At 44.7% G+C, this 22503-nt stretch overlaps 1 protein-coding gene across 1 annotated transcript in view; it reads left to right on the forward strand.

Annotated features, from left to right (window-relative positions):
* ryr1b (ryanodine receptor 1b (skeletal)) overlaps positions 1 to 22503 on the forward strand; it is a 73996-nt gene that overhangs the window by 24547 nt on the left and 26946 nt on the right. The window contains exons 21-72 of the mRNA XM_076100610.1: positions 47 to 151; positions 705 to 808; positions 924 to 1007; positions 1093 to 1252; positions 1439 to 1600; positions 1697 to 1885; positions 2242 to 2416; positions 2559 to 2767; positions 2852 to 3192; positions 3315 to 3450; positions 3668 to 3828; positions 5036 to 5198; positions 5412 to 5498; positions 6107 to 6333; positions 6469 to 6913; positions 7000 to 7243; positions 7382 to 7551; positions 7688 to 7888; positions 8029 to 8140; positions 8260 to 8403; positions 8561 to 8834; positions 10002 to 10119; positions 10240 to 10372; positions 10646 to 10740; positions 10841 to 10976; positions 11059 to 11242; positions 11538 to 11649; positions 11760 to 11880; positions 11988 to 12157; positions 12272 to 12492; positions 12785 to 12875; positions 13197 to 13337; positions 13453 to 13616; positions 13957 to 14035; positions 14143 to 14232; positions 14420 to 14560; positions 15378 to 15455; positions 15556 to 15631; positions 15732 to 15855; positions 16557 to 16672; positions 16775 to 16842; positions 17059 to 17180; positions 17424 to 17473; positions 19308 to 19368; positions 19464 to 19590; positions 19679 to 19787; positions 19890 to 19971; positions 20196 to 20326; positions 20437 to 20757; positions 20880 to 21120; positions 21833 to 21920; positions 22024 to 22116. Coding sequence (XP_075956725.1) covers positions 47 to 151; positions 705 to 808; positions 924 to 1007; positions 1093 to 1252; positions 1439 to 1600; positions 1697 to 1885; positions 2242 to 2416; positions 2559 to 2767; positions 2852 to 3192; positions 3315 to 3450; positions 3668 to 3828; positions 5036 to 5198; positions 5412 to 5498; positions 6107 to 6333; positions 6469 to 6913; positions 7000 to 7243; positions 7382 to 7551; positions 7688 to 7888; positions 8029 to 8140; positions 8260 to 8403; positions 8561 to 8834; positions 10002 to 10119; positions 10240 to 10372; positions 10646 to 10740; positions 10841 to 10976; positions 11059 to 11242; positions 11538 to 11649; positions 11760 to 11880; positions 11988 to 12157; positions 12272 to 12492; positions 12785 to 12875; positions 13197 to 13337; positions 13453 to 13616; positions 13957 to 14035; positions 14143 to 14232; positions 14420 to 14560; positions 15378 to 15455; positions 15556 to 15631; positions 15732 to 15855; positions 16557 to 16672; positions 16775 to 16842; positions 17059 to 17180; positions 17424 to 17473; positions 19308 to 19368; positions 19464 to 19590; positions 19679 to 19787; positions 19890 to 19971; positions 20196 to 20326; positions 20437 to 20757; positions 20880 to 21120; positions 21833 to 21920; positions 22024 to 22116 — 7776 coding nt within the window. The remainder of the gene's footprint in view (positions 1 to 46; positions 152 to 704; positions 809 to 923; positions 1008 to 1092; positions 1253 to 1438; positions 1601 to 1696; positions 1886 to 2241; positions 2417 to 2558; positions 2768 to 2851; positions 3193 to 3314; positions 3451 to 3667; positions 3829 to 5035; positions 5199 to 5411; positions 5499 to 6106; positions 6334 to 6468; positions 6914 to 6999; positions 7244 to 7381; positions 7552 to 7687; positions 7889 to 8028; positions 8141 to 8259; positions 8404 to 8560; positions 8835 to 10001; positions 10120 to 10239; positions 10373 to 10645; positions 10741 to 10840; positions 10977 to 11058; positions 11243 to 11537; positions 11650 to 11759; positions 11881 to 11987; positions 12158 to 12271; positions 12493 to 12784; positions 12876 to 13196; positions 13338 to 13452; positions 13617 to 13956; positions 14036 to 14142; positions 14233 to 14419; positions 14561 to 15377; positions 15456 to 15555; positions 15632 to 15731; positions 15856 to 16556; positions 16673 to 16774; positions 16843 to 17058; positions 17181 to 17423; positions 17474 to 19307; positions 19369 to 19463; positions 19591 to 19678; positions 19788 to 19889; positions 19972 to 20195; positions 20327 to 20436; positions 20758 to 20879; positions 21121 to 21832; positions 21921 to 22023; positions 22117 to 22503) is intronic.

A 22503-nucleotide genomic window follows, 5' to 3' on the forward strand; every position in this document is an offset into this window, starting at 1 on the left:
CATATGATCGTTTGTTTGCGTTTGCTGACTTTCCTTTGCCGTTTAGATCGTGTTGCCACCCCACTTGGAGCGTATCCGAGAGAAGCTGGCAGAGAATATTCACGAGCTCTGGGCTGTCACCCGCATTGAGCAGGGCTGGACCTATGGGGGCGTGAGTACTGAGCCAGCACTGCGGTACAGACGCAACAGAATAGGAGTATTGATTTTACAACCTCACATTGAGATGATTTGGAGCTCTTGAGTAATGTGGGAGTAATAGTTCAAAATGCTACTGTGTGTATTCATTTCACAATAAAGGTCAGACCATAGTTTATAATCTATAGGGGCCCAGTATCTGACTCATGTACTTAAAAAATACTTCATTATTATTATTATATTCTTTTAATTCCAGCATGCCGTAAAACTTCAATTTTAAGCTGAGCTCCGATTAAACGGCGAGTCCCTTTGGTCACTGTATGTGGCTTCACGGTTTTACAAATACACGCAGGACTCAGACAGACGATGAGAACAATGATTTCAAATATCTCTGGTAAAAATACAGACATGAAGTAGAGGTGAAACTAAACTCACCCCCTTTTTAGGCTGAAATAAATCTTGATGACTTGATTGATGTATCAACCAGAGGCAAAGAACGCATACATTAATCATAAGTTAGCTGTTGTTTTTTTGACTAGTGAGTAATCTCCAGTCATCTTCCTCCACAGTTCAGAGATGACAACAAGAAACTCCATCCTTGTCTGGTGGACTTCCAGAGTCTCCCTGAACCAGAGAGGAACTACAACCTGCAGATGTCTGGCGAGACTCTCAAGTGAGTTTGTGATGGAGGTTCTGTAGAGGTTTCTGTCTGAGAGATGTGTCCAAGGACATACAATGTGTCCTCCTACCCTCACAATTGTTGATATTGTGCCTTGTTTTTACCACAGGACTCTGTTGGCGCTGGGTTGCCACGTTGGTATGGGTGACGAGAAAGCAGAGGAGAATCTCAAGAAGATCAAGCTGCCCAAGACGTATGACGACAGATATTACAGTTGTATAAACGTTCCACGTGGTCTTTTCTGTATGCCTGAATATGAACTTTCGTCTGTCCTCTAGCTATGTGATGAGCAATGCATTCAAGCCTGCCCCCCTTGACCTCAACCATGTCAAACTGACGCCAAACCAGAACCAGCTTGTAGAAAAACTGGCAGAAAATGGACATAACGTTTGGGCAAGGGACCGGGTACGACAAGGATGGACCTACAGTATTGTGCAGGTATCAATTTCAATTCATTTTTTTAGTCTTTGGAGTTTCATTTATATCACCTCAATTCTCTTAATTCTCTTATCTTAAGACCATGTCCATTTATAGATAGAATCCAATGTAGGATTGGTGCCATTCCAGTGTTATTCAAGATTTTTTCTGTTTTTACATCAAGTCGTATTCTGTTACGCTTCTCAGGACATCCTGAATAAGCGAAACCCTCGTCTGGTACCTTACATCCTGCTGGACGAGAGAACTAAGAAAACCAACCGAGACAGCGTCAACAACGCCGTCCGCACCCTCATTGGCTATGGCTACAACATTGAGCCTCCAGATCAGGAGAGCAGTGAGTCGACATGTGTTTATTTAATACTGAACCTCATTGACTTCTCAAATATCTCCATCCTTCTTAATCTCATCTGTCATCTTTCCCCTGCAGCTGGCCATGGCCTGGAGAACACCCGCGGGGACAAGGTACGGATCTTCAGGGCAGAGAGGTCGTACGCCGTCACCCAAGGGAAGTGGTACTTTGAGTTTGAGGCTGTGACCACGGGGGAGATGAGAGTGGGCTGGGCACGTCCTAGTGTCCGCTCTGACACTGAGCTGGGAGCAGATGAACTGGCCTACGTCTTCAACGGCAACAAGGTCAGTCCGCAACTTTCACCCAAATGAAATCAGTGTCCGTGTGATTTAATAGATAGTGAGCTGTTTAAAGTTCTTTCCAAAACTTTCCAAAACTTTGATTCATATCTCATCGGTTCAAACTAAAAAGAAGAATTTTGAAGAATTGAATATGTGCGGTCCCTTAAATTGTACATGTGGCTTGAAAATATACCTCGGTGTTATCAAATCCAACATTCAGTTGGGCAACACCAAGACATGTCTAAGTACCCAGAAAGGATTACTAGAGCACACCGTAGCCTGACAGTGATGTCTCTTTTTATTCTTTGAAGGGAAATTTGAAGTAATATTTTATAAATCACTTATTGAACCCTTTCCAGGCTCAGAGATGGCATGTTGGCAATGATTCCTTCGGTCGCCAGTGGCTGTCTGGTGATGTCGTCGGCTGTATGATCGACCTGACTGAGATGAACATCATGTTCACACTCAACGGAGAGATGCTGATCAGTGACTCGGGCTCGGACATGGCCTTCAAAGACATTGAAATTGGGGAAGGTAAGAGTCACTACGCGATCAGCATTAGTAGCAGTAACGGAAAGGAAGTATCTGTTGACATCAAACTTACAGGATACAGGATATTAGCACAACTTCACAGTTACATAGTAAACAATAACCTTCCTGTGTTTCTACCCCTCAGGTTTTATACCGGTGTGTGCCCTGGGCCTGTCTCAGGTTGGAAGGATTAATCTTGGGCAGAATGTCAGCAGCTTGCGCTACTTTGCCATCTGTGGCCTGCAGGAAGGATTCGAACCTTTTGCCATCAACATGAAGCGAGACATTACCATGTGGTTCAGTAAAAGTCTGCCCCAGTTCGTGCCTCTACCCTCCGATCACAATCATATTGAGGTGATTACTCAGTGACACTTCTAATGTCTAATGAATGAATAGAACCGGATCATTTATTCATCTTTTGAACATCATGTCTCCCAGGTCTCCCGCGTGGACGGGACTGTGGACAGCGCCCCCTGTCTGAAGCTGACCCACAGGACCTTTGGCTCGCAGAATGCCAACACAGATATGATGTTCCTCCGACTCAGCATGCCCGTCCAGTTCCACGAGATCTTCAAGTTCCAGGCAGGCACGACCCCTCTCACCCGTGCCCTCACCATACCAGAGGAGGAAGTGATAGTGGTGGAGCCAGACTCGGAGTTCGAGGTTCTGAAGAAGTCGGCCGGCCGCAAGGAGCAGGACGATGAAAAGAAGGAGCCATCTGTACCGAAGGAGATCTCTGTGGAAAAGGACACAGCGTCAGAAAAGGGAAAGAAAAAAGGGTAAGTGTGGAGTCTTTTTAGAGGAGAGGAACAAGCCTGCTGAGCATTTAAGGTGCAGGTTATTATGTAAAAATCATTTCACAGTGAGCGTCCAAATATACGTTATCCTTTTTGCACATTAGATTCTTCTTCAAGGCCAAGAAGGTTGCCATGACACCTCTTTCCCCTCCTCCTCCTCCTGCAATGGTGCCCCGGTTGGTGGAAGATGTGGTCCCTGATGACAGAGATGACCCTGAGTTCATCCAGAATACCACCACTGTAAGCTGAACACTATCCACTGCTAATGCTGGATTTACAGCACGTTAAAATGATCCCTCCAGTTTGTGCAAAGTCCCCGGGTAAGACTGGCACAAACTGCTGAGCCTGCTCATGAGGACTTAACTGTGCATTAGGTGCCATCATTCTATTTTAAGTCATTTTAGGATCTCTAGATAATCCAATATTACTGCTCCTAAATGTCTCACTCTATTTTCAGTATTACTACTCGTTGAGGATCTTTGCTGGGCAGGAGCCGTCTGGTGTGTGGGTTGGCTGGGTCACTCCTGACTACCACCAGTACGATCCAACCTTTGACCTCTCCAAAGTGCGCAGCGTCACTGTTACTGTGGGAGATGACAGAGGCAACATACACGACAGGTTAGTATTTCCCTCATCTGAATGGTATTATATTAACGGGAGCAACGTCGGTACTTGGAGGTACGTCTCCCGGAGCTGCTGCAGGCTCTCCTGTGGGCGAATTAGTTTAGCAGATTATTAGTGAGACTTTCAGCAGGTGGGTTGAATTTTGTGTTTATAACCGCTGACTGAAAATTTGGATTATGTGGACCCAGTAGTAGAGGTGAAATGGCGTCCCCTATTTATTTGGAGCATGTGTCCAATTCTTAAACATTGCACCATTTTTTAAAATGTAAGTAATGTGATTCAGGCTCGCTGTGTCATTCATTCACACGCGGGTTGGAGTAAGGACAAAGGGCAGTAAAAAAACATGTCTCTTTCTACTATGTGTTTTACTTCTGGTGATTGCATTCACCCTTCAAAAAAATCATAAAAGTGGTGTTCAGATTGTCTCGCTGCTCAAAGCGTGTAAGTATCATAAAATTGTGTTTGCCACAGAGTTTATTTTCTGCAATGATCTAAAATCCATCAGAAAAATTGCGTTGGCTTTTTGTCAAGAGAACCAGTGCGACGCTAACTCCTTGAGTTGCCCTACAAAAACACATCATCCCTGCAGCACTCTATTTCATAGCTTTAAAGACGCATTGTCAAGAAAGAACACTGGATGAGGAGACGGGACTGTTTTATGTTCACCAATCATGTGCTGGAAAAGTGGTGCAGCTCTGATTATTCACAATAATAATCAGGCAACTGAAGCCCCAAAGCTGGAAGTTTCCACATTTTATTGGTGTGCACTGTGCAGTCCATTGTGTGTGTACAAGAAAGTGAACAGTAAATGGTCTGTTATTAAGAAAAATATCTTGAAAGTTATCTAAATAGAGTTTTGAAGGGAGAAGTAGCTACTAACTTTGGTTAAAAAGGGAAGTTATAAGCTTTTAATTGGTTCTCCTGTTGAAAGGCCCGATTCATTTGCAGACTTTAAATTGTGCAAACAGACTTATACGTATTACAGTATTATAAGTTCTCTGTCCTCGAGACGAGAGGCAGCTCATTTAGCTGCTGGAGGATGGAGGGGAAACCCTGTTTCAACTTAACTAATTCTCCCCTTTGTTTTGTTGTTGTCTGTCTGTGTTGTAACTGAGCACTTCGGGTCATCTGCATAATGTGTCAGCTGCCATATCAAAGAAAACAAGATGAGTTTACCGTAGTGTTTGCTGTTTCTCTGCAGCATGAAGCACAGTAACTGTTACATGGTGTGGGGAGGAGACCTGGTCAGTAATCAGCAGACCCACTTCAGCCAGGAGGACATGGTGATTGGCTGCTTGGTCGACCTGGCAACAGGCCTCATGACCTTTACAGCCAACGGAAAAGAGATCAACGCCTTCTACCAGGTAAGGAAAGGCTAGACGGTATTGTGTGTGTGTGTGTGTGTGTGTGTGTGTGTGTGTGTGTGTGTGTGTGTGTGTGTGTGTGTGTGTGTGTGTGTGTGTGTGTGTGTGTGTGTGTGTGTGTGTGTGTGTGTATTTGTATTTGTATTTGTATTTGTATCTCGGATGAGTTATTTTGCACTGTGGAGCTGTAAAGCCAGAGATGTTTTGTTTCAGGTGGAGCCCAACACCAAGCTGTTCCCTGCCGTCTTCGTTCAGCCCTCCAATCAGAACATGGTGCAGCTGGAGCTGGGCAAACTCAAGGTACGGCACTACTTTTGCTCACACACTACCGAAACACGGGAGTCATCTTTTTTTCTCTTCCGATCCAGCTTCTCCAACTTTCTTGCTCAAAATATGTCTTCGCGCCTACTTCCTCTCATACCTCATTCAGGTCGACGTCATAACTTGGGTCCAACTTGCGTTGGCGGTTTATCGTGCCGGCCGACCCTCGACCCTTTTAACATGTTGGACAATGTATCACATTAATGCAATCATATATATTTTAGACGTACGGAAAGGTAGCTGGAAAGATATAGAAACGCAGAGAAAAGATCTAAGCGTGCATATGTGATCAAAAGGAAAGAGAACGTGTGCAGCGACAGAAAGAAGTGAAATGTACCTTTTCTTTTTCATGTTAATATGTGTAATTATAAGATGTATCAGTAAAGTGCATGGAACTACACTGCTGACGAGTCTCTGCTAACCAGAAATTATAGTTTGAACCTACATCTAAAAAGCCCCATTCTTTTATTTCTTGCGTTTGTTTAGTTGGCGCGTTTTCTCGCTTTCTTCCTTTTTAAAGTCTCACTGTTTTTTCTCTCTCTATGATCATCTATACTTCCTACCCTCTTGCTCTTTCTCCCTCTCAGAACATCATGCCCATCTCAGCCGCCATGTTCCACAGCGAGCGTAACAACCCGGTCCCCCAGTGCCCTCCCAGGCTGGATGTCCAGATGCTGACCCCGGTTATCTGGAGTCGTATGCCCAATCACTTCCTCAACCCGGAGGTGGGCAGAGTGAGCGAGAGGTTGGGCTGGATGGTGGAGTGTACTGAGCCTCTCATCATGATGGCTCTGCACATCCCAGAGGAGAACAGGTCAGAGATGGTAGCCCTGGCAGCGGGTTAGTTATAGGGGGGGAAATTAGCAGGTTATTATATTTTCTTTCTCAGGGTTTTGATGATTGCTCACCATGATCAGTTTTGATCCTTGAGTCTGTCCTTGTCTCTCAGGTGTATTGACATCCTGGAGCTGTCGGAGCGTCAGGATCTGATGAAGTTCCACTACCACACCCTCATGCTCTACTGCGCCGTGTGTGCACTCGGCAACAACCGAGTGGCCCACGCGCTGTGTAGCCACGTGGATGAGTCCCAGCTCTTCTACTCCACCGAGAACACCTACCTGCCCGGACCCCTCCGCAGCGGCTACTACGACCTGCTCATCAGCATCCACCTGGAGTCGGCCAAGCGGGCACGCCTGGGCACCAACAGGGAGTTTATCGTCCCCATGTCTGCAGAGACGCTCAGCATCCACCTCTATCCTGATGCGAAGAAGGCCCATTCTCTCCCCGGTGTCGGCCTAACCACCTGCTTACGGCCCAAGCTGCATTTCTCGTCCATCAACTTCGTCGGCATGGACCCTGACTTGTACACCATGAGTCCTGTTTTCCCCCTGCAGGTAAGAGACAAGAGATGGGTTGCGTTGGAAAAATGTAATGAAACTTTAGTTGCATTTTGCTGATATTCTTATCATTGCCCCTTTAGGAGCTGAAGACCAGGGCGATTAGCATGTTAACAGAGGCCGTGCTGGATGGGAGCCAGGCCATGCGGGATCCAGTAGGAGGCAGCGTGGAGTTCCACTTCGTCCCAATCCTGAAGCTGATCAGTACGCTGCTCATGATGGGAATCTTCAACGATGAGGACACGAAGCACATCCTCAAGATGATCGATCCAAATGTTTTCAGTGGAAAGGAGGTGGAGGAGGAGGAGGGAGAGAAAGCTGAGGAGGGTGGAGCTGCCGATGAAGCAAAGGAAGAGGAGGACGCTGAGGCCGACCTCGAGGATGAAGGGGTCGGTGACGAGGAAGAGGAGCTGAAAGATTTAGGAGGCGAGCATAAGGAGGCGGATGCTGAGTCTAAGGAGGAAGGAGAGGTGGAGGAGAAGGAGGAGGGAGAAGCCAAAGGAGTAAAGGTGGATGTAGAGAAGGCAGAGGAGGAGAAGGAGATCGAGGCAGTGGAGGCAGAAGTGAAAGATGAAGAGGAGGGTCTGGAGGAAGGATTGCTCCAGATGAAGTTACCGGAGTCTGTCAAACTGCAGGTCACTATATTTTATATTCAAACACTGCTATTCATCTGTATGCATCTGCACAGTATTCACATCCTTACAATATCTGTTAAATTTGTACATATTCTACAGCTTAAACTCTTCGTCCCATCTCCTCTACCTCTCTCAGATGTGCACACTGCTGCAGTACTTCTGTGACTGCGAGCTGCGACACAGAGTGGAGGGCATCGTGGCCTACTCCGACCAGTTCGTCAACGACATTCAGAAGAACCAACGCGTTCGCTACAGCCTGTTAATGAGAGCCTTCACCATGTCGGCTGCTGAGACTGCACGCAAGACCCGCGAGTTCCGTTCACCACCACAGGACCAGGTACCGATGAACCAGAGTTATTAACGTTCTGTATTTTAACCCTAAGAAAACTTTGGAAATGTATGAAATGAAATGCCTCATTCAAAACGAGAAGGGGCTAAATATGCTGATGGGGTTATCTTACTGTGTTCCTCTTCAAGGTTCTCTTGCTGACCAACTTTAAGCACAGTCCAGAGGATGAGATCAGTCCAGTGCCCGAGGAGGTGCGGGACACTCTGGCAGAGTTCCACAATGACCTCCTTCTTCACTGCGGTGAGAAGTCCTTTAAAGAGCCTGCGTGTTTTTTTGTTTTTTTTACTCTGCAGGTGTGGATGACTTTTCATATTTAAGTGTGTTGGGCCTTTAGTGCTGAATTCCCATTTCACTCTCAGGCATACATATTGAGGAGGAGACGGAGGAAGAGGAGGTGGACTCCTCGCTGAGGAGCATGCTCGTCAGTCTGGTCGATAAGATCAGGAGCTTGCGCAAGAAGAAGGAGGAGGAAAAGCCGGAGGTCGAGGAGGAAGCAAAGCCCAGTAAGAGGAGCAGCCGAATGATATTTGACGGACTTGATTAATTGGCAACTTCAATCCCAAAAATATTTCAAAATCAGCCTTTTATTAATCCATAACAATCCAACAGATGATATTACATAACAAACACACTGCACCTGTTTGTGTCCACTCCAATAAGGCTCCCTTCAGGAACTGATCTCCCACACCATGATCCACTGGGCCCAGGAGTCGTTCATTCAGAACCCCGAGCTGGTGCGCTTGATGTTCAGCCTGCTCCACCGGCAGTACGACGGCCTCGGCGAACTGATCCGAGCGCTGCCCAAAGCCTACGCCATCAATGCCGTGTCCGTTCAGGACACCATGGACCTACTCGAGTGCTTGGGGCAGATCCGGTCGCTGCTCATTGTCCAGATGGGCCCGGAGGAGGAGCGGCTCATGATCCAGAGCATCGGGTCAGTATGAGCTCATGCGTCAGTAGTTGTGATCAAGATGGCACATGTGATATGGATATCATTGTTCTGATATCCTATTTCATAACAATTATAATATATTTACCTCCAGATACGCAATCATTTTGAACATAACATTACCATGATGCTCCAATATTTAAAATATTTTTTGGTGCCTACCAAAATCATTCAAACAAGGGTGATTTCTCTAGATTCTATAAAGGCCTTATGACAAAATGACCCTACACTGCAGAATATGTTATAGCAAAATGTGAAAGAGAAGGTAACCTCTTAATGTCAAATGAGGACTGGTTGGATGTGTGTACATCAGTGGAAATGCACCAACTCTCACATGTGGGGGGAACTTGGGTGGAAGTGTGTTATTCGTTTCTTTATTACTCCGAAGCAGAAAGCACATTTTGCTGGAGGCGATGCCACATGCTGGAGACGGTGTGGGTCTCGGGAAGCTAATCACTAGCATATATTTTGGGAGTTTCCAGTGATAAAACCTTTCTGGGCAGAGTTTTACAAAGCATTAAAAAGCATACCTAACTGACCTGCCCGCTGTCATTTTCTACATTATCTTTAGGAAAAATAGATTTTCAAGCAAGGCGTCCAGATGAATACATGTTTGGCATTTTAATAACCGCTTGTAAAAAAGCGCTCACAGGGCGCTGGCTGCTTCCTGAACCCCTCCACGATACAGGAGTGGATAGATATAGTAAATGACATCTATGTTATGGAAAGGATTACCTTTTCTATTCGTCTTCAGAAAAGTGTGTTTATTCAAATTTGGAACAAGTGGTTCAGATATGTAAATGACCCTGTGACGTTGTTTCAGCTCAGCGAACCTCATCGACTTCTATTCCAATCTCTAAGTCCCCCCCCCCCCCCACCCCCCTGACAGATTTTTTTCATTGCTTATGCGTGCACACTCTACCTTTCCCAAAATGTACAAAGTTACCCAATTTTGAAAAATTGTGGACGGCAGAAGAAAGAATATTTACCCCTGGGCTGATATTTAGTGATCTAAGCTACTGCCCCAAAATAAAGACTTTCAACAACAAAAAGAAGCTCCAGGCATATCCCGCCCTAAAATCTCAATCTGCAATTATTTTCCAATGTTTCATCAGAATTTAACCAGAAAATATTTTGTTGTTATTCTTTCAGGAACATCATGAACAACAAGGTGTTCTACCAACACCCCAATCTGATGAGAGCTCTTGGTATGCATGAGACTGTCATGGAAGTGATGGTCAATGTGCTGGGTGGAGGAGGAGACTCAAAGGTAACGGAGATGATTTTCAGTCTTAGTTTATCTTCTTACTCAGTCTAACCGGTATAATTGTCCTGTTGGACATTTGAATTAACTACAGACTGACCTGATCTTTTCACCACTCCTCTCCAGGAGATTCGATTCCCCCAAATGGTGACCAACTGCTGTCGTTTCCTGTGCTACTTCTGTCGCATCAGCCGACAGAACCAGCGCTCCATGTTTGACCATCTGAGCTACCTGCTGCAGAACAGCGGCATCGGCTTGGGTCAGTACCCGCTATTACACTGTTGACTGTACTGTACATAGAGCAACCTCTTCCAGATTTTATTTAGAAATAGGGATTCATTGGTTGTTGATTATTTGAAAACTATGTAAAAAAAAAAAGAAGTAAAGAATAGATTCTAAGCTTTTTTCATAATCAGCGGCCCTGTGACAGTTTCCCCTGACAGTAGAAAACATATAGAACAAGATAGAATGACTAGCCTGTATCTTAAGCAAAGAACAAACAAATGCAGTCTTCCTTGTTTTACATTTGCAGGCATGCGTGGGTCCACACCTCTGGATGTGGCTGCGGCTTCTTGCATTGACAACAATGAGCTGGCCTTGGCTCTACAAGAGCAGGACCTGGAAATGGTATGAGAAAAATCAAAAAAGACGACAAGAAAGAAACGCACGAATGGCCTTGTTAGCTCACCGTCTCTCTCTGTGTCTCCTCACATGCGTGGTGATGCAGGTGGTGACATACCTGGCGGGCTGCGGCCTGCAGATGTGTCCAATGCTCCTCTCGAAGGGCTACCCTGACATCGGCTGGAACCCCTGTGGAGGAGAGAGATACCTGGACTTCCTCCGCTTTGCTGTCTTTGTTAACGGTCAGCAACCCTCCATGTACCGATTGCATTTGTTGCTTTGAGTTGACTGTAACCTTCACTGACATTCGCACGCCCTTCACAGGAGAGAGCGTGGAGGAGAACGCCAACGTCGTGGTGCGTCTGCTCATCCGGCGGCCCGAGTGCTTCGGCCCGGCCCTGAGAGGAGAGGGCGGGAATGGTCTGCTGGCTGCCATGGAGGAGGCCATCAAGATCTCAGAGGACCCGGCGAGGGACGGACCCACTGTCAAAAAAGACAGACGCTTCATGTAAGTGTCGGCACAAGGTTAACCACCAAGAGAACTTTTTTTTTAACCCTTTACACAGTGAAGCGCCGGAGTAAAAAGAAAACACCTCTTTTATGTCACGTTTTTTTTAGTTTTTTTTAGTTAGTCATCGGTTAATGAGTGTCGGGCTAACAAATGCAAAATGAACCAAACATCCCTTGTTGGCACAGTAGATGTGATACGGGCTGCACCGTTTGACTCAACAAATAACAATTTAGATGAATGATTTAATGGACATTATTATAAAGCTATGCTATCATGTTCTCTTGATTGGCAGGTTCGGTGGTGAGGAACAGCAGGAGGAGAACCGTGTCCATCTGGGAAATGCCATCATGTCCTTCTACTCGGCCCTCATCGATCTGCTGGGTCGCTGCGCCCCCGAGATGCATGTGAGTAGAACGGCTTTTCACAATATTGATTTCTCTTGAGCCTCCAAGGCGATTCGGCTCAGAGCGGCGGTTGGTCTCACACAGTGTGTCGTAAATGTTCACGTCTACAGGTGATCCAAGCAGGCAAAGGTGAAGCTCTCAGAATCAGGGCCATCCTGAGGTCTCTGGTGCCCATAGAGGATCTGGTGGGAGTCATCAGCTTATCCGTCCAGATTCCTGCCTTTGGAAAAGGTAAGACACTAAGTTGGAGTCATGTATGGACGCGCTGTGCAAGTGTGCACTATTTGGGCACATTTTGTTATTCTCCTGCATCTGATTTCTTCTGTCCAAAGCCGCAGACGGGCAGATCATTGAGCCTAAGATGTCCGCCAGTTTTGTGCCGGACCACAAGGCCTCCATGGTGCTGTTCCTCGACAGAGTGTACGGTATCGAGAACCAGGACTTCATGCTTCATGTGCTGGAGGTTGGCTTCCTGCCTGACATGAGAGCTGCAGCCTCTCTGGACACGGTGACTTTAAAAAGACACAGCGATACAGCAAAGAGATGTCACTTACTACTCCATCCGTCTCCAAAGTATTACACAGGGTACAAATGGTTTTTCTGTCTACCTCTGTGATTCCAGGTGTCATTCAGTACGACTGAAATGGCCCTGGCCCTGAACCGCTACCTCTGTTCGGCCGTGTTGCCTCTGCTCACCAAGTGCGCCCCGTTGTTTGCTGGGACGGACCACCGGGCCATCATGATCGACTCCATGCTCCACACCATCTACCGCCTGTCCCGCGGCCGAGCCCTCACCAAGGCTCAGAGGGACGTCATCGAGGAGTGCCTCATGTCGCTCTGCAAGTCAGTACCAACCCCCACCCAACCCATAGTTAGGGTTGGGTACAGAATTCAACTAAACTTTACAACTAAAACTACGTTTTTGGTATTACAGAGAGAGTAAAGTACCGTAGCACCACTGGGTAGGCGTACCGAATTCCAGATATTGGTTCAAATGTGATCGGTACCCAACTCTTTTAACAATAAAAATATTTAATTCTAAACATATTTCGCAATAATATAGAACCCACGAAAGAAACAACATCCATTTCCAAACAGCTCGATTCCTCATGAAGCATTTTGATGACGTTCACAGGTACCTTCGACCCTCCATGCTGCAGCATCTGCTTCGACGGCTGGTATTTGATGTGCCCATCCTCAACGAATATGCAAAGATGCCTCTCAAGGTTGGCCTGCCATTTAATTCTATTGTATTTGCTTCATTTCATTTTATAACAATGAAAACTTATATTATTAGAACTTTTATAGAAACAAAAAGAAATGCTACATATCCCATATATATATATATATATATATATATATATATACACCCAATCTGTGTTTAACAAACAATCAATTCAAACACAATAATGTATGCATTACATCACAGTGATTATTGCATTTTCTTGTTCAGTTGTTACATACAGTAATTACCAGTAAATAGCTTTCTTGGGAATACCATGTATTAAAGATATATTTTATTTCGATCTGTAATTTAATTGTTTCAGCTGTTGACCAATCACTATGAGCGCTGCTGGAAGTACTACTGCTTGCCTAACGGATGGGCTAATTTCGGGGTGACTTCAGAGGAGGAGCTGCATCTGTCTCGTAAACTCTTTTGGGGAATCTTTGAGTCTCTGGCGCACAAGGTGAGAGAGGAATCTCTTGGTGTCCACGCACAGTGGTCAAACCAGTGTGATCGCGCAGGTTGAAAGCTTGTGTCATTATCAACATGACGTCTCCGCTGTCATCCTGAAATTCCAGAAATACGACGCAGAGCTCTTCAAGATCGCCATGCCCTGCCTCTGCGCTATAGCAGGAGCCATCCCGCCCGACTACGTGGATGCCACCTACTCCTCTCACGTGGAGAAGAAGGCCTCTGTGGATGCTGAAGGCAACTTCGACCCCAAACCAGTGGAGACCACCAAGTGAGCAGAGAAATGCAAGACAGTACACAAATAGTTCACACAAGTTCCAATACTTATTGTTCTTTAAAGGAATACTTTACACAGTGAGCATTTGTATAATCAAATATTCACCGCAGGTTACCTTGAAGAAAAACTTTTTTTGTGCAATTTGATGTGATTTCTCACGCCTTGGGTGTACGCCTCATTTTCAAAATAAAAAATAAAAAGAAGTTAACTGTGAGGAAGACAGCTGAGGTGACGTGACCTAAGCACGAACAGGGAATTACATACGTAATCCACAAGTTTAATAGTGGCTGGTGTTCATGACCTCACACTAAATATGAATATAACTTATTCACAGCACCATCATCCCAGAGAGGCTGGATGCCTTCATCAACAAGTTTGCAGAGCACACTCATGACAGATGGGCCTTTGAGAAGGTCAGTTACCAAACATGTAAATCAGCAGACATGGAAGTGCCCGTTTGTCTTTTTGAAATCGTTTTGCACTTTGTATTAATTATCTCAATGGTTAAATCTATTTTCAGATTCAGAACAACTGGACCTACGGAGAGGCGTTGGATGAGAACGCTAAGTCTCACTCAATGCTGCGGCCGTACAAAACCTTCTCTGAAAAGGTAATGATTCTTCTGTCTGCTCTGAATCCTGATCATCTGCACTCGGGTACTGAACTTTAGCCAAGAAGGATTAAACAAGTATTCCTGAGCCATGAACATCTCATCTCTGATTCACCACATTCTGAATACAGTGTGTTGTTGACAGGCTCACTGTTCATTTCCAAATCCTCTTCTCTCTGTTTCTCAGGACAAGGAGATTTATCGTTGGCCCATCAAAGAATCCGTCAAAGCCATGCTGGCCTGGGAGTGGACCTTGGATAAAGCCAGGGACGGGGAGGGAGAAGTGGAGAAGAAGGCCGCCACACGCAAGATCTCCCAAACTGCTCAGGTAAAAGAGAGAGGAGTGAAAACGCCACTCGGTATTAGAATACGTTGTTCCTGAAGGGAAATGAATTGACTTTGAGATGGATTTTTGTTCCGTACTTATTGTTCCCTTTTTGGAATCATAAGTGGTAAGTGGCTCTGGAAAGCCACATTTTCTTTGTGTAGCCTGTCCTCTTTCCATAGCGGTGAGGAGGTTGCGTGACTCCATCTGTTTGGTGACACCAGGAAGCTGCTTAACATCCTCCTGTATCGTCTTTTCATACATTCATACATGCTCTGATATATGTGTCATTTGTCATATGAGTTGCCTATGTTGTAATTTGATTATATTACTCTATACACACGACATCTGTTGCACGCCTGTCTTTCCTGTGGGAGGGATCCCTTCTCAATTGCTCTTCCTGAGGTTTCCTCCATTGTTTTCTTTCCCTGTTTAAGGTTTCTTTTGGGGAGTTTTTCCTTATCTGCTCTGAGGGTCTTAGGACAGAACGTGTCTAATTTACCGACTGTAAAGCCCCTGAAGCAAATTTGTGATTTGTGACATTGGACTATATAAATAAAATTGACTTGAATATTGTGATAATGTCAAAACTTGGCTGTCCCTCCAGGTCTAAAAAAAGGGGTGAAAATAATCCGACCTATCTGTTGACCCATTGAAATCAGTATTCTTAAACCTTCTGCACTTGTGCATACTTAAATGAGGGAAACAATGGTGAAATGAAAGCAGTTCTCTTTTTGTGGGAACCTCCTGGAGTCCTCTAGAGGTCCCTAAACCTCACACGGAGAACCACATCTCTGTATGATGTGTTTTCTGTCTTCAGGCCACTTATGATCCCAGTCACGGCTACAACCCTCAGCCAATTGATATCGCAGGAATGGCCCTGTCCAGAGAGCTACAGGTGCGTATCTTTCTGTCACAGCACAGGTAACTGTAGGTCTCATAGTTTGGTTGGACTGTCAGGAGCCTGACTATATAATGTTGTCACCCTCACCGTGCAGTCTATGGCCGAGCAGCTGGCTGAGAACTACCACAACACCTGGGGCAGGAAGAAGAAGCTAGAGATACAGTCCAAAGGTAAGAGGGGTTTTCTATGACACATCATAATCTGAGGAGTTTGTTTTTAGTGATCATTGCTAGTTTGCAGTCTGTTGAGTCCATAAATGACCTCTGTTAGGTGGTGGCACCCATCCTCTGCTCGTGCCGTATGACACCCTGACGGCTAAGGAGAAGGCCAGGGACAGGGAGAAGGCCCAGGACCTGCTCAAGTTCCTGCAGCTCAATGGATATGCTGTGACGAGGTAAGCAGGATGTTCTCACCAGTTCATTGAAGATTAGAGCATAGATGGATAGAACATAGAACGGTTTCCTCTGATAGCAGGGTCCTCCCTGTTGTGCAGGAACACATAAAGAGATTTTTCATGCGTTTTGCATTACATAGGAACAATCTATGGCGCTCAAATAATAGTTACTGTTACTGGTTTGTATTGGTCTGTAGACCTGACAGGGTGAAACAGTTTGAGCTGAGTTAGCCTTAGCTCTGTGAGTGATCTAGATTTAGCGAGCTAGCCATCTAAACATAAACAGAACTTTTATAACTAGGCCTATATCAGATATAACCTTCTTCATAATTTAGCCGAACAGGATGGAAATTATTGAGTGTGACAAACAGATTAACCCCATGAAACATGTATGCTCACCCAACTTTACACCTTTGAGATCCCTCCCAAGTGTCGTCGTCTTTTCTTTTTTTTTTTTGAACGTGAGAAATGACTAACAACGATGAGATTACTTCAGAGACACACAGTAAATGAAGTAAAATGGTAAAAACAAGCGAACAACAGCTATAATTTAAGACATTTTATTATAAATATTTGACACGTTTTAAAGAAAATGTAACGTATTAATTCACGGGGACAGAAATGTTGCTGCATAACAGGAACGACCCAGTTCTGTCCATGTGTCCCCCTCTCTCTATATTTCATTGTTCCTCTCTCTTCAGGGGACTGAAGGACATGGAGCAGGACATTTCCTCCATTGAGAAGCGTTTCGCCTACGGCTTCCTCCAGAAGCTCCTTAAATGGATGGACATCGCCCAGGAGTTCATTGCTCATCTCGGTACTGTGCTTTGAGAGACTTCTAACTTTTAACTGCGCACCGTTTAATCAACATGCACCTTTTGAGGGCTGTCTTGATTTTAATTCCGTTTTTTTTGAACAGAGGCCGTGGTCAGCAGTGGTAGAGTGGAGAAGTCACCACATGAACAAGAGATCAAATTCTTTGCCAAGGTGAGCCGTTTGATGCTGCATAGAAACTGTACAGAAGCTAACCCGTGTAGGGATCCAGTCTTGGTGAAATACATGTAATTGTTGCCAGAAATGTTGGTTTGTAGTCGCCATCCTGTTCATGAACACAGAAACATGGAGCCTGTTTAATGGCATGATGATGTGTTTCTTCGGTAGTTATTTTCTGCAGTTCATATTTCATCTGGTTATTTTTTATAGATCCTCCTGCCGCTGGTCAATCAATATTTCAAAAACCACTGCCTGTACTTCCTCTCCACTCCCGCTAAAGTCTTGGGTAGTGGAGGGCATTCCTCCAACAAGGAGAAGGAGATGATTGCAAGGTATGTGCAAAAAAAAGCAAAGACTGGTATGTTGTCTGAATGATCTGTTCTAGCTTTCCTCTAGTACATTACTGTGACCGTGTCGGCCCTCTTCCCTGTGTCTCCATCTCTCTCCTATTGTGCAATATCCAGTTAAAAATCCTTGACCTCCCTTTTGCTTTCTGTGTCACTTCAAACATCTTTCCTGCCCTGTTTCCCTCTACCGTTCTCCCTCCTTCTCCTCTTTTTCTCCTCCGACCTCAGTATCTTCTGTAAGTTGGGGGCTTTGGTGAGGCACAGAGTTTCTCTTTTTGGTAAGGAACCTGCATGGTGGCGTTATGCCCTCTCACCATCTCTGTCCCTCTGTTTCTGAATTGTTTTTCACTTCCTCTTCCTTCCTACCGTCCCATTTATATATGTCATGATGTTATTCCGTACATTGTATCACACACTCTGTCCTCCCCACACTCTCATCCCTCCCTTACTGATTACTGGATCTACTCGTCTGCTCTGTCTTAAGCTCAACTTCTGCTTGGCTTTGATTTTTTTTTTTTCCTGCAACCAGATTCATGAAACTCTACGTAGATTCACAACTAAAACTCTGTGTATACACAAAAGCAGAAATATGAATATGCATTCTATTCGTCAGATTTATGAAGCCACTCATAAGCCTGATTGTGTTTTATAAATCTCAATCGTTGTGGGACTGAACTCACGTGCACAAGCCTCACTGGTTCTCATACGAGTAGCCATAAATGGATGGAGTAATTCTTGAGCCTGCTCCACCACTTATTACATCCGTCAATGAGAAGAACGGCAAAGTAGTGCAAGTCAAGGTTCTCCAGTTACCTGCGACCTTTACACACGGCTATGACTATTTATAGCGCAAATACCTTACATTTATCACATGTATCTGAAAACAATCATCGTGGTGATACGTCAGTCTTCATTATTAAACACCTCACAGGTGATCAATGACTAATTCATTGAGCTCATCTTGAAATCAACTTTACAAAGAGCTTCATGATTCAGGACAAAGCTAAAGGATCATTAACTGAGATGATGGCTTGGATGCCTCAGATTGACATTTTACAGAATGCTGTGTAGATCGCAAAAATTATAAAACATCAGTAAAACTGTAAAATAACCTACAAAATGTTTCACTATAAGGAGACATCATCTTATATTTCATGTCCAGCTTATCATTTCACCAGCAGTGAGGCACATTCTCACCGCACTTTCTTCTTTTATAAATTCCAAGTGCCGTATGCATGCTTTTTGTGCGTATGCATCGTTCACACATCTGGGCCCAGGTGTTTGTACAGTTGTACTTTTCAGTGTTGTATTACTCGATTGGTCTCAAGACCTCTTTTTGAAAGTCTCTGCTCAGAATGGACTGCATTGCTTGTTTATTTCAAGACCACAACTGCAGGGATATGACAAAAAACTGCCTGAGCATTGTGTGATTTATAAGTTAACATCATTACTGTGATTAGAAAACAAAGGAACATTCCCACATATAGAATTCACCTCTGCGATGCCTTTTAATTATTTTATCAAGACATTTCTTATGGTACTCTCATACATGCACACATAGACCGTACATGTGGCATTAAAAGAGATGAATGAAGAGGGATCTTCATGTGTTTTCTGTGCGTGTTTTCATGGACATGTGGATCTTTCAGATAAATCTGGTTTGCCTATTCAACATTTTATCTTATGTGAGGCAGTATGTGTTTTAACCTCATTCTCCATCTTCACCACCATGCGTCTCCAATAGTCACCACTCTTATGTAACCAGCGGTCACTAGACACTGGCAACTACATGATAGTCAATGCAGAACTGCAGACGAACTGTAAAGTTTTAAATGGAGCGCATAGCACACTATAGCAATGTAGGATTCAACTGTTTCATAATTACGTGTTTAAGTTGTCTCAGTTGTGTAATGAGTCAAAATTAATGTTTTTAATGTAATTTTGAGTTTGGTCATTGGTTTTTAACACGCACTACTGTAACTGTTTGTGCTTTCTGTTTTTAGTGGAGTGCTTAACTCTTAAGACTATGAATAAATCTTTCCTTTACAATAAATTGAGCTCTATTATAAAGTGGACGTCTCTGACAACACATCTTTGCGCTGTTGTTTTCAGGAACAGATGCAGGCGCAGTGGTAAACTGCCTGCACATCCTCTCACGATCGCTGGATGCCAGGTAACTCACAATCTATCCATAACACAAACCCCAGGCAGAAAGAAAATGGAAACAAAACATCCGAGATGATGATATTTTGTGTCCTCATCTTTAAGGACCGTTATGAAATCGGGCCCTGAGATTGTCAAGGCCGTCCTGCGCCAGTTCTTTGAGAGCGCTGCCGATGACATTGAGAAGATGGTTGAGAATCTGAAACTGGGCAAAGTGTCCAGTCGGAACCAGGTGAGAGACGGCTCCCAACCGCTTTGTTTTTGTACATGTTCATCTTCCCTTTGAGCGGATATGTGTACATGTGTCTGTGTTCCTGTAGGTTAAGGGTGTGTCCCAGAACATCAACTACACCACCAATGCCCTGCTGCCAGTCCTCACCTCACTGTTCGACCACATCGCTCAGCACCAGTTTGGGGATGACGTCATGTGTGAGTGAAGCGCTCCTCTCCATTGAGTTAACGGGTCACGGCTCGCCCGTTGTGGCTCTTGACTCATAGCTAATGCAATGCCTCTCTTCTCTGCATCCTCAGTGGACGACCTGCAAATATCCTGCTACCGTTTGATGTGCAGTATCTACTCTCTGGGCACAGTGAAGACTCCACATGTAGAGAAGTGAGTAGAGACCTCTGGATCTATGAAAGTGTCTTTAGCAATTTGCTTTTATATAGGATTTGATTGTCAAGTGAATATCATTTAAATGGCCCAAAATCCACACGCCCTCAATCCTGATTCCCTTCATTCACAGGAAAAACTGCGTAAAGATCATTAAACAGGGAAAAAATATCATGCTTTCAAAGATTGATTCAAAGATTTTGTGTTATTTTTCTCTTCTGCAGACAGCGACCAGCTCTTGGCGAGTGTCTGGCCCACTTAGCAGCTGCTATGCCGGTGGCCTTCCTTGAGCCATCGCTGAATGAGTTCAACATGTTTTCTGTTTATACCACCAAGACTCCCAGAGAGAGAACCCGTGAGTTTTCGCCTTGTTTTCCTCCCCAGCACAACATTACCCTAGAGTTGGGTTGATAATAAATTGTTTCCCTACCTTTTATTTCGTCCGTCTACTCTCTCCGTCTTCAGTTCTGGGTCTTCCCAACCAAGTGGAGGAGCTGTGCACGGACATCCCAGAGCTGGAGGTCCTGATGAAGGAGATCCATGACTTGGCTGAGTCCGGGGCTCGCTACACAGAAATGCCCCACGTGATTGAGATCACCCTGCCCATGCTGTGTAACTACCTCCCACGCTGGTGGGAGAGGGGCCTGGAGAACTTCCCCGAGATGGAGGGCCAGCTGTGCACCTCCATCACCTCCGAGCAGCTGAACCAGCTGCTGGGCAGCATCATGAAGATTGTGGTTAACAACCTGGGTATAGACGAGGCCTCCTGGATGAAGAGATTGGCAGGTCAGTGGGCGGAAGATTCTCAATGCGATGCGAGACATCTTCTTTTTCACATGTTGTTCATCTCCTATTTGGAGAAGACCATGCAGACTCTTACTGCTGTTTCCTGTGCGCCCCTTGTCCAGTGTTTGCCCAGCCTATCGTCAGCAGGGCTAAACCAGAGATGCTTAAATCCCACTTCATCCCCACCATGGAAAAGCTGAAGAAGCGCACAGGTAAGGTGGTGGCGGAGGAGGATCAGCTGCGGATGGAGGGCAAGATAGAGGTGGACAGCGAAAACGGGACCATCAGAGACGAGTTCGCCGTGCTGTGTCGGGACCTGTATGCTCTCTACCCTTTGCTCATCCGCTACGTGGACAATAACAGGTAGCTGAACTCACGAGGACACGATAAATGTGTAAAACGCATTATTGCTGTATATCGTTAGTATCACAGTTTGAGATTTAGTTGACACTTTTGTCCTGAGTGACTCACAATCAATGAGCATTGTTTTTCTTTAAGAATACTATTACTGTGTTCAATTTGGAGACTAAAGCACGTCTTTGACTGAAAAAGATGTATAAGTGTTCAGTGCTTCATCAGCATGGTGACAAGTGGCAAAGCTTCAGACTTCATCAAATTACAGTTTTAAATAGACAAATAGAAAACCTGGAATACAATATATCTACCAAAGCAGAGTCATTATTCTGGATTAATTTAGATAAATTATTCTAGGTACATTTACAAAAATCATGTATGTGATCAGGTTATTTCTGACCAAGAGCACAAAAAAGAAACCATATTGAGCAGCCTTGTCATGGGCATGTTTAAGTACAATATATACGAAAAGGGAAAACTTTCAGTATTTGCAGTTGGTGGTGCTTGTGGTTCCCTAAAGCAAGTTTAAAGATACCGTGGAAACTGCTTATAGAAATCATGTCTGCAACTCTAAGCGGATCAATATTATAATTCAACTCCTATCTGTGAAAAGGACATATATAAGGCATTTGACTTGTTTGCAGAATACCCATCTCTTAAGCAGGACTTGCAGACTTTGATTCGAGTGCTTGAATGTATCCATTGCTGTCTCTGCCTGCAGGGCGAGGTGGTTGACCTGTCCAGACCCAGATGCTGAGGAGCTTTTCAGGATGGTGGGAGAGGTCTTCATTTTCTGGTCCAAATCCCATGTGAGTCTCTCTGTTTTCTGTGGTCTTTTTCTTCTTCTTTCTATTTGGTGAATTGTGTCTGTCCTTTGCCATCTACCACCTTTCTTTGTGTTATTCATTACAGAACTTTAAGAGGGAGGAGCAGAACTTTGTGGTGATGAATGAGATCAACAACATGTCCTTCCTGACTGCTGACAGTAAGAGCAAGATGAGCAAGGTGAGAGCGGACATGCAGACAAAATGGCCAAGAAGAACATAGCCTTTTACTCAATAAGATGTTTTATTCACTCACTCCATATCTTGAGCTGTAACACAAACTCTAATAATTAATATTTCACTAACACCACCCATTCCAAGCGGGTAAGACTTTAAATGAAACCCCTCTTAAGCCATTCTCAGCTGTTATTTCCTTTCTTTCCTTAAATGGATGAGAACGTCAGGTAAATAATAATCCTTTTCTAGAATTGTTAGAGTACTCTGCCTTTACATAACTAATACCTCTTCCTCTTCCAGGACCATGTAAGTGGCAGTACATAGTGTTCAGGTAGTAGCAGGAGTGTTGCTAACTGTGTTTTCTCCTTATATCCTGTGTCGGGGTTGGACG

Source organism: Anarhichas minor, unplaced genomic scaffold (assembly GCF_050575085.1).
Source record: "Anarhichas minor isolate MPS153535 unplaced genomic scaffold, ASM5057508v1 ptg000026l, whole genome shotgun sequence".
Lineage (NCBI taxonomy): Eukaryota > Metazoa > Chordata > Actinopteri > Perciformes > Anarhichadidae > Anarhichas > Anarhichas minor.